Genomic DNA, 16,623 nt, shown 5'->3' with positions numbered 1-16,623 from the left:
GCTTTTGCAGGGATCAGTAACAGCTTAAATTTGGCAACACATAATAATTTCAATAATAGAAATGAATCAATCAACTCAACCTGTCTTTCCCTGATGCTGAAACTAGTGAGTTTGGAGAGGATTTGAAGACGGAGGCTCATCCATGCACCTGATGGAGATGTTTCTTCTGGTAACTAGTGGTTTCTTGAAGGAAATATGACTTAATCTTCAGTTTTCTTCCTTTAAGTAGGAGGCACTGATGCTCCAGGTTTTGATGGTTAAACAGGAACTTTGTTGTCATATGTCTCAGAAGACAGTAGCTTCCAGAGGCTGAAGAGTTGAAGGAAACCCCGGAGACATAAATGAAGTTGATTCAGGACTTCCAGAAGCCTGAAACCTAGAGCAATCAGCTGTTCACCGATCAAGTTCACTTCTGCTGTCTGGATAAAAATCAGATTCTTAATTTTGAGGCACAGTCTTTCCAGGGCACACGGGTTGATCCTCTTTTTAATGCAGTCGATCAGCTGGGCTGTGTCTCTGGTCCTTTTCCATGAGCATCTTTTCTCTGTCCGATCTTGTTCACTGGTCTTCTGAGAGGAAACAACCGCAGTTCCCTTTTTTAGCATTGCTTTTATAGTGCAGATGCTTTCACTGGTCAGCCCTTTGTTAGTCTTCTCAGCTATTGCGCAACATACTTTTGCCCAGTACGTTATTGCTCAATACTTAGTCATGGTCATCATGACTTTCTGGTGTAGTTTTTTGGCCTTGAAGATTCCAGTAATAGCCACGCAGCTGACTGTAGTCTCATCCTCCCTTCCTTGCGTTGGTCTTCAAAAGATTCGCTGTCAGCATGCAGCCGGCTCTCGTCACTTCATCACATCAAAACCATCACTTCATTCCTTTTATTCATACATCACAAATGATCAACATTATATCTCTTTCATATATAGCTGATTGAGAATTTTAAACCTTAATGTTTTTTTATTTTAATTATCAGTTCTCAATCATATTTCAATCATATGTCTTTCAACTTGATAATCAAAGATTACTCATTTCATTTAATACTTGTAAAAGAATGGAAAATCATCATACATAATTTCTTTGGATACACTGGTTTATATTTCTGCAAAAGATAAGACAGTTAATATGTGGCTCCACACAGGCCCCCCCAGTCTCTCAGTCCCAGAATATGAGAATATGCGTGTTTCACTCTCTGCTGCTTCAACTGTGTATTTTAATAATTATTGCATGGATTACACATAAGGCTATTTATTGTAATTTTTATGGATTTAACTGTAAGCAGTTAATAAAGGTTGCATGGATTACATGGAAAGATCTCACATTATTTTGACAGAACGTAGATTTCCAAAGTCTTATTGCAAATTCTCAATTGGATTTAGATCTAGACTTTTACTGGGTCATTCTAACACATGAATATGCTTTGATCTAAACCATTCCATCATATCTTTGGGTGCATGTCTGGGTTGTTGTCCTCTCCCAGTCTGCTGTTTTTTGTACCATCTGACAGGTTTTCTTCCAGGATTGTTCTGTATGTAGCTCCATCCAGCTCCCGATAAAACTTGCCCAGTGTCCTTATCTCTGCTGAAGAAAAGCTTCCTGTTAGCATGATGCTGCCACCACCATGTTTTACAGTGGGGATGGGGTGTTCAGATGGATGTGTAGTGTTAGCTCTCATCCAAGGTTTGCACACTTCTCTCAGAGTCCCTTCTACTACATGATTAATGTGTCTACAACTTGGCTTGTGGCAACAGTCTCCCACCTTAAAAATAGGTGGGGTAACTCTTTTTAACAGTAGTGATCCAACATCCCTAGAAAAACATCATAACATACTGTACATAAAACAGTTATTGTGGTTTTGCATGGCCTTATGAAACACTTTTGTTTTTACAATAAAGGTTTAATATACAGGTCCTTCTCAAAATATTAGCATATTGTGATAAAGTTCATTATTTTCCATAATGTCATGATGAAAATTTAATATTCATATATTTTAGATTCATTGCACACTAACTGAAATATTTCAGGTCTTTTATTGTCTTAATACGGATGATTTTGGCATACAGCTCATGAAAACCCAAAATTCCTATCTCACAAAATTAGCATATCATTAAAAGGGTCTCTAAACGAGCTATGAACCTAATCATCTGAATCAACGAGTTAACTCTAAACACCTGCAAAAGATTCCTGAGGCCTTTAAAACTCCCAGCCTGGTTTATCACTCAAAACCCCAATCACGGGTAAGACTGCCGACCTGACTGCTGTCCAGAAGGCCACTATTGACACCCTCAAGCAAGAGGGTAAGACACAGAAAGACATTTCTGAACGAATAGGCTGTTCCCAGAGTGCTGTATCAAGGCACCTCAGTGGGAAGTCTGTGGGAAGGAAAAAGTGTGGCAGAAAACGCTGCACAACGAGAAGAGGTGACCGGACCCTGAGGAAGATTGTGGAGAAGGGCCGATTCCAGACCTTGGGGGACCTGCGGAAGCAGTGGACTGAGTCTGGAGTAGAAACATCCAGAGCCACCGTGCACAGGCATGTGCAGGAAATGGGCTACAGGTGCCGCATTCCCCAGGTCAAGCCACTTTTGAACCAGAAACAGCGGCAGAAGCGCCTGACCTGGGCTACAGAGAAGCAGCAGACTGTTGCTCAGTGGTCCAAAGTATGTTTTTCGGATGAAAGCAAATTCTGCATGTCATTCGGAAATCAAGGTGCTTCTGGAGGAAGACTGGGGAGAAGGAAATGCCAAAATGCCAGAAGTCCAGTGTCAAGTACCCACAGTCAGTGATGGTCTGGGGTGCCGTGTCAGCTGCTGGTGTTGGTCCACTGTGTTTTATCAAGGGCAGGGTCAATGCAGCTAGATCTTCATGCTTCCATCTGCTGAAAAGCTTTATGGAGATGAAGATTTCATTTTTCAGCACTGATCACAGTGCCAAAACCACTGGTAAATGGTTTACTGACCATGGTATCACTGTGCTCAATTGGCCTGCCAACTCTCCTGACCTGAACCCCATAGAGAATCTGTGGGATATTGTGAAGAGAACGTTGAGAGACTCAAGACCCAACACTCTGGATGAACTAAAGGCTGCTATCGAAGCATCCTGGGCCTCCATAAGACCTCAGCAGTGCCACAGGCTGATTGCCTCCATGCCACGCCGCATTGAAGCAGTCATTTCTGCCAAAGGATTCCCGACCAAGTATTGAATGCATAACTGTACATGATTATTTGAAGGTTGACGTTTTTTGTATTAAAAACACTTTTCTTTTATTGGTCGGATGAAATATGCTAATTTTGTGAGATAGGAATTTTGGGTTTTCATGAGCTGTATGCCAAAATCATCCGTATTAAGACAATAAAAGACCTGAAATATTTCAGTTAGTGTGCAATGAATCTAAAATATATGAATGTTAAATTTTCATCATGACATTATGGAAAATAATGAACTTTATCACAATATGCTAATATTTTGAGAAGGACCTGTAAGTCTTTAACATTAAGTTTCAGTTTTTCAGGTTTTCTTTTGGTGTAGCAGGAAATGTCAAGTTCTGTGTTCAGATCGGACCAAAGCGCAGACAAGAGCTTGGGAGCAACATGTTTGTAAGAGTCTTCAGAATTTATTTCCAGAGGTATTTACAAACACGTAGCGAGTAACTGCAGGTATTACAAGAATCCAGACAAAAACTTACATGAGAGTACTCTTCAGGAAAAGGTGGAGAAAACAGAACCAGGGATAGTGACGGAGGAACCAGCGGGGAACAAAGAACACAGACCAACTAATATACTGAGAGACATGAGAGGGAAACAAAGGGCAGACAATCAAAGAAACAGGGAACAGGTGTGACCTGGACGCAGGGAGACAGAGGGAGCAGGTGAACCTAATAAGACTGAATACAAAAACCAAAATAAAAACATCTAGACAAAATAAACCACAAGAGACCATAAAACAAAAAACAAAATGTCACACCGTGACAGGAAATACATTAATCTAATCAAAATGACAAATATTTTAAAGTGGAGGACACACTAACAATATAAAAGCAACTATAAATCAATAGCTAAAATAATTATAATTCTTAAAGTGTAACTGAAATGCAACTAAAGAGGACTTCTTCTAAGAATATAATCAAAGTTTGGAAGCTGTCAGTTGTGTCTTACTCATCTGACTGCAGCAGGGCTCTCCTATGAGTGACAAAAGGCCTTTAGTTGCTCTTCTACATGATTAAAGAAATAATGAATCACATTTAGGGCATTTAGGGAGGGAGTGTGTGCTGGACATCCTCTTTGTCTCCTGCTGCTTCTGCCCTCTATGTCTGTCACTCTCTCAGGACCCGCCTACAGAGAAAGAAAGGATGTCACAAAACCCTTGAAATATTTGAAAGTAAAAGCATGCATTTAAAACCTGATGAAATAGAATAAAAATCTGGCTGTGCACTTTAACCCAGACTCTTGGTTCAGTATTTTTACCAGATTTTGCTATTTTAACATAAAGGGCTGATACATGAGTAGAAAACTCTGACTAAGCAGTCTTTAGAAGACAGCGAGAAGACTTGAAACATTGTTCCTTCAAAAACTGGGTTTGTTCTGAAAATGGAAAAACACTCAGTTAATCATTTCAGTTTAGATAAATGCTGCTGGGATTAACTGTGACTAAGAGTCTGTAAATCTCTACCAGCAAATCACAGATAAAACTAAATGTTTCCTTGCTGTTGTTGACTAAAATAAAAAGAGAGAGAAAAAGTTGTACATGGGTCTTCTGAGGGTCAGGGCTAAAATAACAAGTACCTAAGGAAATAAGTTTTAAATATGCAAAAATTCCACCTGAATGTGTCCCAATGTCTGAGGCCCATCTGCGGTGAACTAGTCTCTTTCTGTTGGTATTAAACAATACCACACATTTAACTCAAAGCAAAAGATTAGAACAAGGGTAAATTTTTACAATATTCAAAAGTGTTTCACAATTAAAGGATAAAAACGTTGCTAACAGTGTTTTAAAGGATCTTTGATCAGTGTAGAATAACTTAGTTCAGGTTTTGTCCAGGTACTGCGGTTTTTAAGCAGAACCCCATCTGGTGTAGTCCCCATGATGAATATAGCAGTGACATTGCCACATTATATGTGTCCCCCTTAAAGATTAAAAGCTTTCCAGATCACAAACAGTGTTTTTACAAATCTGTACACAGTAGAAAACAACAAACCTCAGGTTTGATCACCCCAAGGCTTATACATTTGTAACTAAATCGGGAAGCAAGGAATCAGATGCCTAATTCAGCAGTATTATGCAGCCACAGTGTATGAAAATATTTTCCTCACAGTGTTTACTAATCCTTCACACTTTGTCTGTCATTGTATGGCATTAAATAACACATTCTCTGCCCCAGTCTTTTACAGCCTCTAACAGGTTTTCCTCCAGGATTTCTCTGCATTTATCTCTATCCATCTTTCCATCACATCTTAGCAGCTCCCTTGTCCCTGCTGGATAAAAACGTCTCCAGAGCCATCGGCTGTTCAGTGTTATTATTTCACCACACAGTGTTTTGCTCTTTCTTCTAAGCATTAGCTGTGTCACCTAGGTGGCTTGTGGCAAGCTGGAGTTTTTATAGCTTTATTCAGGCCACTCTTCCAGATTCATGAAGCACACAAGAAATAGTTTTACGGTTAATATATTCTCCCACCTGATATTATGTAATCTCTGCAGCTCCTCCAGAGTTACCATGGGCCTCCTGGCCTCTTCTCTGATTAATACTCTCCTTGTCTGGCCTGTCATTATAGGTGGACGGTCCTGTCTAGCTAGTTTTGCAGTTGTGCCATACTCTGTATTTGGGTGATGGTTTGAACAGATCTATGTGAGGTGTTCAGAGCTTAAGAGATTGTTTTATCACTTAAACCTGCTTCAGATTTCCCCACAACTTTATCTTTGGTTTCTCTGCTGTGTTACTTGGATCTTCATGATGCCGTTTGTACACTAGCATTCTCTAACAAACCTCTAAAATCTTCACAGAACAGCGTAATTTTTACTGGGATCAACTTATAAACAATGGACTCTATTTTCCATTTATGTAGCTTCTGAATGCAACTGGTTGCACTGGATTTCATTTAGGGGCATCAAGCAAAGGGGGTGACTTACAAATACACTCCGCACTTTTCCAGTTTTTATTTGCATTTCTTTTTTAAAATCCAGCATCTTTTTGGTTTTCACTTCACTGGTCCATCAAATAAAATCTCAATAACTTGAACTGAAGTTGAATTTGAAGTTTGTTGTTGTAGCATGGAAAAAAAGTGAAAACGTTAAAGGAACATGAATACTTTTAGAAGGCACAGCCTGTCTCACGTATTTGTCTAAATACTACATACTAACACGTTTTTTCATTAAAGAGGTCAAGACAAGACAGTCCACGGCTCAGATCAGCAATAGTTACATAATAGGTACATATTTACAAGTTCGATATAACTCCAACATCATGGATCAAATAGACATAGTAATTTAGAAACATGGTTTTATAACATTCTTATTATAAACAGAAAATACTTGTTTTTTTAAAGCCCTGCATCAAAGACAATTGAAACATGTTTTTCTTATCTTAAAAAACACTAAAACATCAAATTAAAATTCACCAGTTTGACATTTTAAGATGAAATGGTGTGCTCTAAAAAACCTGAAATGAAAAATGTGGGATTTTCTTTCTCATCAAGTGACACTGTGGTCAGTTGTGTCTATTCACATAACGAGACTCAGTTTCCTGTGTTTAGGATAGCTTTTTCAACTTTCAACGTTTGGTTGGTGAAGCAGAAACACCCTCCTGGTGAAGTAATCCAGGTGATTCACCTGTAGCTTGATTTTTCACTTATAACAAAAATGAAGCCCACAGTGGATTACTTGTTGCAGCACTGAAATGTCTGCCTATAAGGCAGTGGCAAGACACGCTTCGCCTAGCTTATAATGAGTCTGTAATCCCAAACTTTTGTCATTTTGGCCTTTGAAGTTCATCTTGTGGAATTCACTTGTGATGAGCGACAGAGACTTTCCCTTTGTCTCCGGCAGAAACAGGCCGATGTACAGAGCAGACGACAGGCAGATGGCTGCGAAAGGCACAAAGCAGTATTCACTAAGTCCACTCTGCAAAAATAGAAAAGAAAAAACACATAAAATGATTGCTGTTCATTCTGCACAGAGTTGGGTCTAGAATCCATCCATAGGTTCGTATTCTATACAGTAATAACTAGAGAATGTTGTGATAGTTATTACAGAAAAGTCATGCTTTTCGAATAAAAAAGGGAATACACCAAGGTTCAATACTTGGCCCCCTGTTAAGTTTAAAAAATGTATAAAGAAAATCTCAATAATATTTAGATCTGGTGACTGTGCAGGCCATGGGAGATGTTCAACTTCACTTTCATGTTCATCAAACCAATCTTTCACCAGTCTTGCTGTGTGTTTTGGTGCATTGTCATCCTGATACACGGCACCGCCTTCAGGATACAATGTTTGAACTATTGGATGCGCATGGTCCTCAAGAATGGTTCGGTAGTCCTTGGCAGTGACGCGCCCATCTAGAACAAGTATTGGGCCAAGGGAATGCCATGATATGGCAGTCCAAACCATCACTGATCCACCCCCATGCTTCACTCTGGGCATGCAACAGTCTGGGTGGTACGCTTCTTTGGGGCTTCTCCACACCGTAACTCTCCTGGATGTGGGGAAAACAGTAAAGGTGGATTCATCAGAAAACAATACATGTTTCACATTGTCCACAGCCCAAGATTTGCGCTCCTTGCACCATTGAAACCGACGTTTGGCATTGGCATGAGTGACCAAAGGTTTGGCTATAGCAGCCCGGCCGTGTATATTGACCCTGTAGAGCTCCCGACGGACAGTTCTGGTGGAAACAGGAGAGTTGAGGTGCACATTTAATTCTGCCGTGATTTGGGCAGCGGTGGTTTCATGTTTTTTGGATACAGTCTGGGTTAACACCTGAACATCCCTTTCAGACAGCTTCCTCTTGCGTCCACAGTTAATCCTGTTGGATGTGGTTCGTCCTTCTTGGTGGTATGCTGACATTACCCTGGATACCGTGGCTCTTGATACATCACAAAGACTTGCTGTCTTGGTCACAGATGCGCCAGCAAGACGTGCACCAACAATTTGTCCTCTTTTGAACTCTGGTATGTCACCCATAATGTTGTGTGCATTTCAATATTTTGAGCAAAACTGTGCTCTTACTCTGTTATTGAACCTTCACACTCTGCTCTTACTGGTGCAATGTGCAATCAATGAAGACTGGCTACCAGGCTGGTCCAATTTAGCCATGAAACCTCCAACACTAAAATGACAGGTGTTTCAGTTTCATTGTCCAACCCCTGTATTTTTAGTATGTATCTTACCTTAAACATTTTATTAAGTATGTAAAAACTCAGCTTTGGTAAAAAGTTGCAAATTAACAAAAAACTATAAAATTGTTTCACATTACATCAGTTACTTACTCTGTGTATTGTCAAACTGTATCGTCCTATTAAAATTATTTTTCTATTTTATTCTCTTCTATTCTTAATAAAATATTACTTTGCGATTTGACATTTGTTAAGAATTACTCTGCAACTTTTCAACAACGTGCAAAAGCTTAAAGCCAACCTTAATGTCTTAATACTTTGCTTCAAAGAAGCCAGACTTTCTTTTCATCTTTAAAAATGTTCTTGATCTGTTTTTGTTTTACATCATCTGGACATTTTCCAGGGTTTTCTTGAGACTTTAGCTGCTTTTCCCTCATGCTCGTTACCTGTACCTCATGTTGACAGCATAAGATGGCTGTCCTTAAAAAATTAAAAAGGAGGAAAAGATGACGACTAAAAAGGATTTGAAAAATCTAAAACCTAGGAGAAATGATAAAGATAATTTTCAAATATTTCAATTCAGTCTTGCTTCATAGTGAGCATTTTTTTTAAAATGTACAAGGTAATCCATGTGATATGTAAGTGGCGAAATTTCAGCCTCTTCCTTTGCAGTATGCAACAATGACCTCTGAATGTGCATCAACCATAGCAATGAATGCTTTACATGGTGATTCCTGTATTTGAATCAGTTCATTTTAAAACAACATTAACTACAGGTGCAGCGGGTGTTTTTAAATAGAGGGATTTAGCTGCAGACTGACCACCAGAAATGGGAAGATCATCCCAACGATAAACAGGTTGAGCCACATCATGGAGCCAGCGATTGTGTAGGCGGCTGGCCGAGCTGTCTGATTGAAAATCTCAGTGGGAAGAACGCCGGTTACTCCAGCTGAGTGAGAGAGTAAAAAATTTACTTTAAACTTAATTTCTATTACACTTTTCAAGATAAAAATTGCAAAAGTAAAATGAGGTATAATGAACAAAGTAAAAGTACGCAAAAGAGGAGTTTTGAGTAGCTTATTTTTAAAGAGATTGCTGAGTCCACAGATCTCCAGCTCAGTGTAATCACAATCATCCTGATTCTTCACAGCAAATGGTTTTGGTTTGCTTATGCTTCGGAAAATCAGATTACTAAGAAGACAGTAATAATAATCCTTGCTTTATCAGCTGGTTATATTGCAGAACAGACACAGCTCAGCAGAAATAATATGGTGAGGTTGCAAGAGCGAGTACAGAGATGTTACATCAGCAGGAGGATTTTTACGTAATTTGCTACAAAACTGCTCTTTAAGACTTTTTTTTTTTAAAGTTTTGAAAAACACAGATTTCCTCCACTCTCCTATTTTTGATGTTGTTAGCATTTTGCTCAGCTTACCCGGTCCCATCCCAAAGCTGAGAATGTAGGTGAAGATGCAGGCCATGCTCAGGTAAGGCATCCAGGATACATACCGCTGTTTGTATTTGAAAAATGATAAGATAAAAAAGGACAATGTTATTTTAAATGAAAAGATAATTAAGCGCCTTTAGCCAAAGGTTTCTCATTATTAAATCGCCTTCTCTTAAAGTCAGACGTCATCGTCTGACTTTTAACATTAAAAATACCCGAGAAACCACTGTAGTCTCTGTAATAATTCCACAATACTAAAATGAAAAGTCAAATCCACAACGATGTTGGAGTGAATGTTGATTACCTCAAACGACAGAGCGATGGTGAAGACAATAGCCCAGAGGGTCATGAGGAGGAAGCCGCCTGTCAACATGAACCTCCGACCTTTGCGTTCAACCAGCAGATTCTGAAAATGTACATTTTTCAGACTTTGTTCTTGTCGTTGCAGATAGCTGATGTTTAATTTTAGGGCACAAATTGTTTGGTTGTAAGAAAATAAATCATTGCAGTTGTATGTACTTGTATTAACAGATATGCACAATATGGAATGCTTTAAACATTTGTTTAAATTTTCTACATAACTTGCTAGTTCTGACAGCCTGTCATTTGCTTTCATATCTTTAATCTTTCAACTGAAGTTCTGTGTCTTTATTGCGCTAACAAGACTTCTGGAAGATTTATGATACCCAGACTTTTTGAGTCAAATTATCTATGGAAAAGATAGTGTGAGAAGGGAACCCCTCATTGGGCAGCATCTTTGTACTTTTCTAAGTCAGTTTCACATAATAATAATAATAATAATGTCTACGATTTAGGGCAAACTGGCCTTCTAGTCAGCCATACAGACTAATTAATTTGAGTGAACACTTCTGAGGTCACACAAAGTCCACATTGTATGTCTGTCTGTGAGAAAGATTTCTAATGGCAGGAGATATTGGATAACACAAGGCGGTGGCACTGCAGCCGACACAAGTGCTACAAATGTTTACAATTTATGTTGACTCTTTAGCACTTATTTACCAAAAATGTTTTTTAGATATACGTAAATCTAGCCTTCTGCCATAAGGTGATGCTCTATTATGTTGGCATCATAACATTAAAGCTCTGCTAGCTGCAGTTTTTCTCTCTCCAACAGGTTGCATAAAAAGCGCATTACTGGAGGATACTTACACACATAATGCATGCTGTGAACTCACAGGTCCCAGTGCCAATTGTGACATACTGAATTTGATCATCAGATATGCCGGCCTCTTTAAACACATATGATGCATAGAAGTAAATCTGTAAGGAGAACACAAAATGTGGACATGCTAAGAGGGATCATTGCTTGTTACTGGAGTTTAATGCTCATAAGCTGATTGTTCCCACATTTGCACACAGAGTATTTGTGTTAATATAAAGTCCTCACTAAAACGGCCAAGCATGTGGTTATGAGATCTTAAACTCAAGATTTAATTAGCATTTTCTGCTGACAAGATGTAGTTATGCTTTGAAATGTTGCAAAGTTCATGATACAAATATAAAAAAAATGTAATACATAATACAGCCCATACATTGATGTAATTTTGCGGTTATGTTCCAGGATTTACATGGTTCCTTCAGCGACCAGACTGTAACATGTAAGGAGGAGAAATTACCTGGGTTACAGGTCACTTCATAGGACAGTCCAGTGCCCAAATGTAACCTGTAAATCCATGAATGTAAATAGATAGACGTTGGAAAATTGAATCAAACTCAAAACCTTCCAGATAACTACAGATCCCACTGATCCACAGGCACCATACACGACCTATACCAGGATAAAAGTCAATTTAAAATGCAGCCCGGTTTTAAGGCGCTTCAGGAAAGCACCCTGTAAATTTCCGGAAGTTACCTAGCATTTAAGAAAGTAACCTGCAGGTTCCGGAAGGGTACCCTGTGCTTTCCAGGAGGGTAACCTGTAAATTTCAGGAAAGTAACCTATACATTTTGGAAATTTACTCATTAGTTTAAGCAAAGTTACCTACAAGATCCAGGAAAAGTAACCTGTATGTCCCTGAAACTTCTGTTTAACTTACCGAAAGTAACCTGTTATTTTTTTGGAAAAGTACCTATAAATTACAGAAAGTTACCTTTAAGTTCCAGAATACAACTTGTAATTTTAGGATAAGCAACAGTCATTGCTAGAAATTAGAAATTAGAGATTAGCTAAAGTTTTAGAAAGTGCCTTGCAATTTCAAGGAGGTACTGATAGTTCTGGAAAGTATCTGTTCCAGTCAAAAGGTCAACTGTAAGTTCTCGAAAGTATCAGCAATTATTTAAATTTTTGAAAAGTAACCTATAAAACTTGGGAAAATAACTTTTTTTTTTCTGGAAAAGTATCTTGGAAATTGCAAAACATTATAGCTTGTAAATTATAGGAATGTAACTGTTAATGTATGGACAGTGCCCTGTAACTGCAGAAGGTTACCTATTAGTTCTAGGAATGTAAGCTGTAAGTCTTGGAAACTATTCTGGAGCTTACTGAAAGCAACCATCATTTTCGGAAAAGTACCCTATGAGTTCCCAAAAGTGACTTGTAAGATCCTGGAAGTAATTTTGGAAAAGTACCATGTAAGTTCCAGACAGTAGCCTGTAGGTTCCAGGAAGTATGAGGTGTGTGATGTTTTGTTTCCAATAAAAATAGTTAATGAGAACGGAACTGAAATGATGGTGTACATAAAAACAATCCTCTCAAATTTCCTACCAATGTCCTAACCTTACATCAAAGAAAGCAGTGACCACAAGAACATCAGATACTGGTGCTGTACTTTAAGATCAGTTACACTGACAGAAACGATATACTGAAATTAACCATATACCTTCAACATGTACACTAAATGTCACAGAGATCATGGCACCAGTCCTCAGTGAAAGACCCAGGCTGGTGTTCTTACACAATCGTTTCCACAGAGCTGCATGGCACTGCTGATGATGATGACAGAGATGAGCTGCCAGCGCACAGAGCGATCAGTGAAAAGCTCCCACGGCTGCTGCGGTCTCATGCCTTTGGTTTCTGCCTGTTCCTGCAGGATCTCATCGAGCTCACTGCTCTGGACCTCACAGCCTCTAAGACGCTGCAGAGCTGACAAAAGAAAAACCACAACAATAAACCAGGGAATTACCTCAATATATATAAATCATCATATTGACTGGCGTAAAAACTACTTAGGCAATAAAAAAGAAGTAGCTACAAGGTAAAGCACTTCTGTGAGGGGAAATGTATTTCTCTTGCTATATTAATATCAAAATTTCTTCCGAGTACCACTAAAGGCAGCTCTAGTATCAGCACTGCTACTTGTACCTTGGTTCAAGAACTGTTGTTTTAAATGAAACATATTTAAGCATTAGAATGTCCCAGTCAAAGTACAGACCTAAATTCAATTGAAAATCTTTGCTAAGACTTGTAAAAGCTGGTAGAGACATACTCCAAAGGACTTTCAGTTGCATTTACATCAGAAGGCTGGTTCTGAAAAATATTGAAGTACCTTCAGATTTTCATTCATAAAAAGTAAAATGATCTGTGCCTTTTCCTCCCATTTTAAAATGATGCCCTGCTTTGTGGTTCTAATGAGTGTATGTGAAACGTTTCAAGGGGTATAAATACTTTTGAAAGTCACTGAATATAAATGATGATTATGCCTCATTTATATTGAATATAATCCAATACCTACCATCAATACAAGCCTCTTTGTCCCCTCTGTCGATAAGCAGATACCTGGGACTCTCTGGAAACCACGGCAGGGTCAGAAGCTGGATGAAGCCAGGAATAGCATTACTAGCTAGGAGATACTGCCAGCATGACTCACACCCCAAAATCTCCCTTTAAAAAATACAAGGTATACTTGTTTATTCACACTTTTAAAATCCTACATTACTGTAGTTTGGAGCCCTGGGAGCTCACCTGAGACCGACCACCTGTCCCAGGACAACACCGAACGCTGTGAAAACAGCTGATGACTGAGAGACGGCTCCCCTCAAGTGCTTTGGTGCACTTTCTCCAAAATACATGGGTTGTACATTCATGCTGATTCCTGCAAAACATACTCTCTGTAAATGAACTCGTGCTCTGAATGAATGATCGTTACTTTAATGTATGTATGAGGGATTTAGAACATTTTTATTTGCCATACCAGCGTTTATTCCAATCAGGAAACGTGACAGTATGATCATCTCGAATGACCCGGCAGCTCGGCTTGTGAGGGCTAAGAGTGCGCCGCTCATGAGGAAAACGTTGTTCAGCAGCAGACAATTCTTTCTTTGTAGAGGGAAATAAGAACAATTTAATGTGTGTCATTGAGATTTTATGTGAGCAAGACAAAGTAGAGCATAAATAAGACATGAAATGAAGTTGACACGTGCTTTTCAAATTTATTTACAAATAATCTGAAAAGCGTGGGGTACATTCGTATACAGCCCACCTGAGTCAATACCTTTCAGAACCACCAGCTGCAAGACTATTGTAGTCTATCTATATCAGCTTTGAAAGTTTAGAGGTATGTGCTCATTCTTCTCAAGCACAATCAGTTTGGATTCATCTGTAAACATCAATTGTTAAGTCTTGCCACAGATTCTCAGTTGTATTTTACTCTAGACATTGGCTGGGCCATTCTGACACACGACTATGCTTTGATCTCAGTCATTCCATTGTTGCTCTGTCTGTGTGTTTTGGGACATTGTCCTGCCAGTCTGGTCTTTTTGCAGCCTTTTGCAGCTTTTCTTCCAGGACTGCTCTGTATTTAGCTCCAGCCAAACTTTCAACAACGGCCTTTTCTGATTAATACCCTCCCTTTCCATCTTGTCAGTTTAGGTGGACAGCAATGTCTTATTAGGTTTGCAGATGGTGGATGGATCAGATATCTGTAAGATGTTAAATGCTTGAGTTAGGATTTTATAACCTAACTTTGCTTTAAACCTCTCTGGATTTTTTCCCCTGACATGTCTGCTGTGATTCTTGGTCTTCATGTTTTGTTTGTTCTGTAATTTTCTATAACAAACCTCTAACGGTTCAAGGCGTATGAATAATTTTGCGAGGCAGGCGGTTGTTGCAAAACACCAAGGAGAACATTGTTATACATTTACCAGTAACAACTCAAATTAAACAGTGGCACCATCAACATGTGCTCAGATTAAAAATGAAAGTAAATGAACAATCTCTGAAGACAGCAACAGGCTGATCATTCACTTTACCTCCCAAAGCGAATGGTCATTGGTCCCGCTAGGATTGCTCCGGCTAAGCCCCCCAACGAAAAGATGGAGACAATGATTGTCCACACCAGCGTCACCTGGTAGTCCTCCAGCTGGATGTCCGAGCGCTGCAGGAACGTCTCATTGATGAAGGTTTGGATAAACTGTAAGAAAACACATGAAGGTCAATATTTACTTAAAATGAACACTTATTACCTCCGTCGGAGTAGATTCACATTTTAGTTTGTACATTTACACCTTGGAAGGCGATGAACACAGAAAAATATGTCTTCACATTTCTTTTTTTATTTGAATGTTTCTAAATCACTCACTTTTCAGAGTTTTTTTATAGAGTTGATGAACATTTTTGCTCTTTGATTTGTAGTGCCACTGCCGATCTCACCTCATGAATTACTTTTTGCTGCACAACATATCTGGACGCTTTTCAAGAATGACTAATCACTGACACAGCAGACCTAATTCTCACTTGTGCCAAATCGCTGTCTGACCCAAATATTAGATCACAGAACCGACTGATTCCTTACAAGCAATGATAAGCTTTCACAAACCATAAAATCATCTGCAAAAATCCATCTCAGTTTAGGATTTTTGGAACAGTTCTTTTTACAACATAAATTGTATTTGAATTTAGCTCTCAGTTACTGTGGAAAATTCATCACACAGACACAAACAACTTACAGTCGTTGGAGCGTTCATTATGGCCAGGTTGTAGCCATACTGAAGAGTTCCTCCGATGGCTGCAGAGGCAACCATGAGCACCAGTGTCAGACAACTGCCCTGTCAGGACAAAGACAAAGACATTTTCAATGAGGACATGAAGCGACAGAGGGTGAAGTCACAAACGATCATGAGAACAAAACTTTCTTTAACTTTGACTTTAGATTTAATTCGTCAATAAATTTGAAAATTGCTCTGTGTTGCACTCATGGACAAGCATAGGATAAAGAATAGAAGTGTGTGTAAAACATGCAATAAAACACAGAAATTAAGCTCATTAAAGGAAAGAAATGATAAGAAATTCATTATTTACTTTCGGCATCCCTGGAGTCGTCATTCTTAAACACAGGTAAAGGGTGACCCAGTAAGGAACAGCAGAGCAGCAGAGGTCAGACCACTTTAAACAATGATCCCCAGAAGCTCTAACCTGCGTGCAGAATGTATTTGCATGCAGCAGAGTACGGCTGGATTTGATTGGCTTCAGTTGTTAAACATCCAGTTAACACATAAACAGCCAAACAGTAACGTAGTGTTTCACCAGCCTCTAAGAAAACTGCACTTTTTTTCCTAAAGCTTAAACGGTTTCAAATCAGCAGCAGGATGAGAGTTATGCAGGGATACTAAGAACAGGTATAAAGAGGTGGATACTGCCATGTTAAGATTAAAAACTGCTTTTTAAGGGAGTCTTGGCAGCAAGTGAAACAACATAAAGGATAGAAAGAGGAAGCAGATTATGAGCAAAAAGTATAGGAGTCAGTGCAATTGCAGTACAGATGTACACTCGCCGGCCACATTATTAGGTACACCTTGCTAGTACCGGGTTGGACCCCCTTTTGCCTTCAGAACTGCCTTAATCCTTCGTGGTATAGATTCAACAAGGTACTGGAAACATTCCTCAGAGAGTTTGGTC

At 39.0% G+C, this 16,623-nt stretch overlaps 1 protein-coding gene across 1 annotated transcript; it reads right to left on the bottom strand.

The window, feature by feature from the left end:
- Nucleotides 1–6,207: 6,207 nt before the first annotated feature.
- On the bottom strand, nt 6,208–16,102 carry slc2a11a (solute carrier family 2 member 11a). The gene is made up of 12 exons (XM_047348399.1): nt 16,027–16,102; nt 15,675–15,773; nt 14,979–15,139; nt 13,922–14,046; nt 13,693–13,822; nt 13,463–13,611; nt 12,686–12,873; nt 10,941–11,051; nt 10,075–10,176; nt 9,759–9,834; nt 9,145–9,272; nt 6,208–7,112 (listed from the first exon to the last, which is right to left on the bottom strand). Exons 1-12 carry the CDS (start codon nt 16,048–16,050, stop codon nt 6,897–6,899), a joined length of 1,509 nt encoding a protein of 502 aa, XP_047204355.1. The 5' UTR covers nt 16,051–16,102; the 3' UTR covers nt 6,208–6,896.
- Nucleotides 16,103–16,623: the final 521 nt, after the last annotated feature.

Source organism: Girardinichthys multiradiatus, chromosome 20 (assembly GCF_021462225.1).
Source record: "Girardinichthys multiradiatus isolate DD_20200921_A chromosome 20, DD_fGirMul_XY1, whole genome shotgun sequence".
In the NCBI taxonomy this organism is placed as follows: Eukaryota; Metazoa; Chordata; class Actinopteri; order Cyprinodontiformes; family Goodeidae; genus Girardinichthys; species Girardinichthys multiradiatus.
Note: the sequence above shows the minus strand (reverse complement) of the source record. Positions and strands in the feature narration are given on the sequence as shown.

Excerpts from the sequence above, each read along its gene's own strand:
- slc2a11a (XM_047348399.1), bottom strand. The coding sequence starts at position 16,050 with ATGACGACTCCAGGGATGCCGAAA. Across the intron at positions 12,874-13,462 it reads CAAAGAGGCTTGTATTGATG|CTCTGCAGCGTCTTAGAGGC; the intron begins GTAGGTATTGGA and ends TTCTTTTGTCAG. Across the intron at positions 7,113-9,144 it reads TGATCTTCCCATTTCTGGTG|AGTGGACTTAGTGAATACTG; the intron begins GTCAGTCTGCAG and ends CTATTTTTGCAG.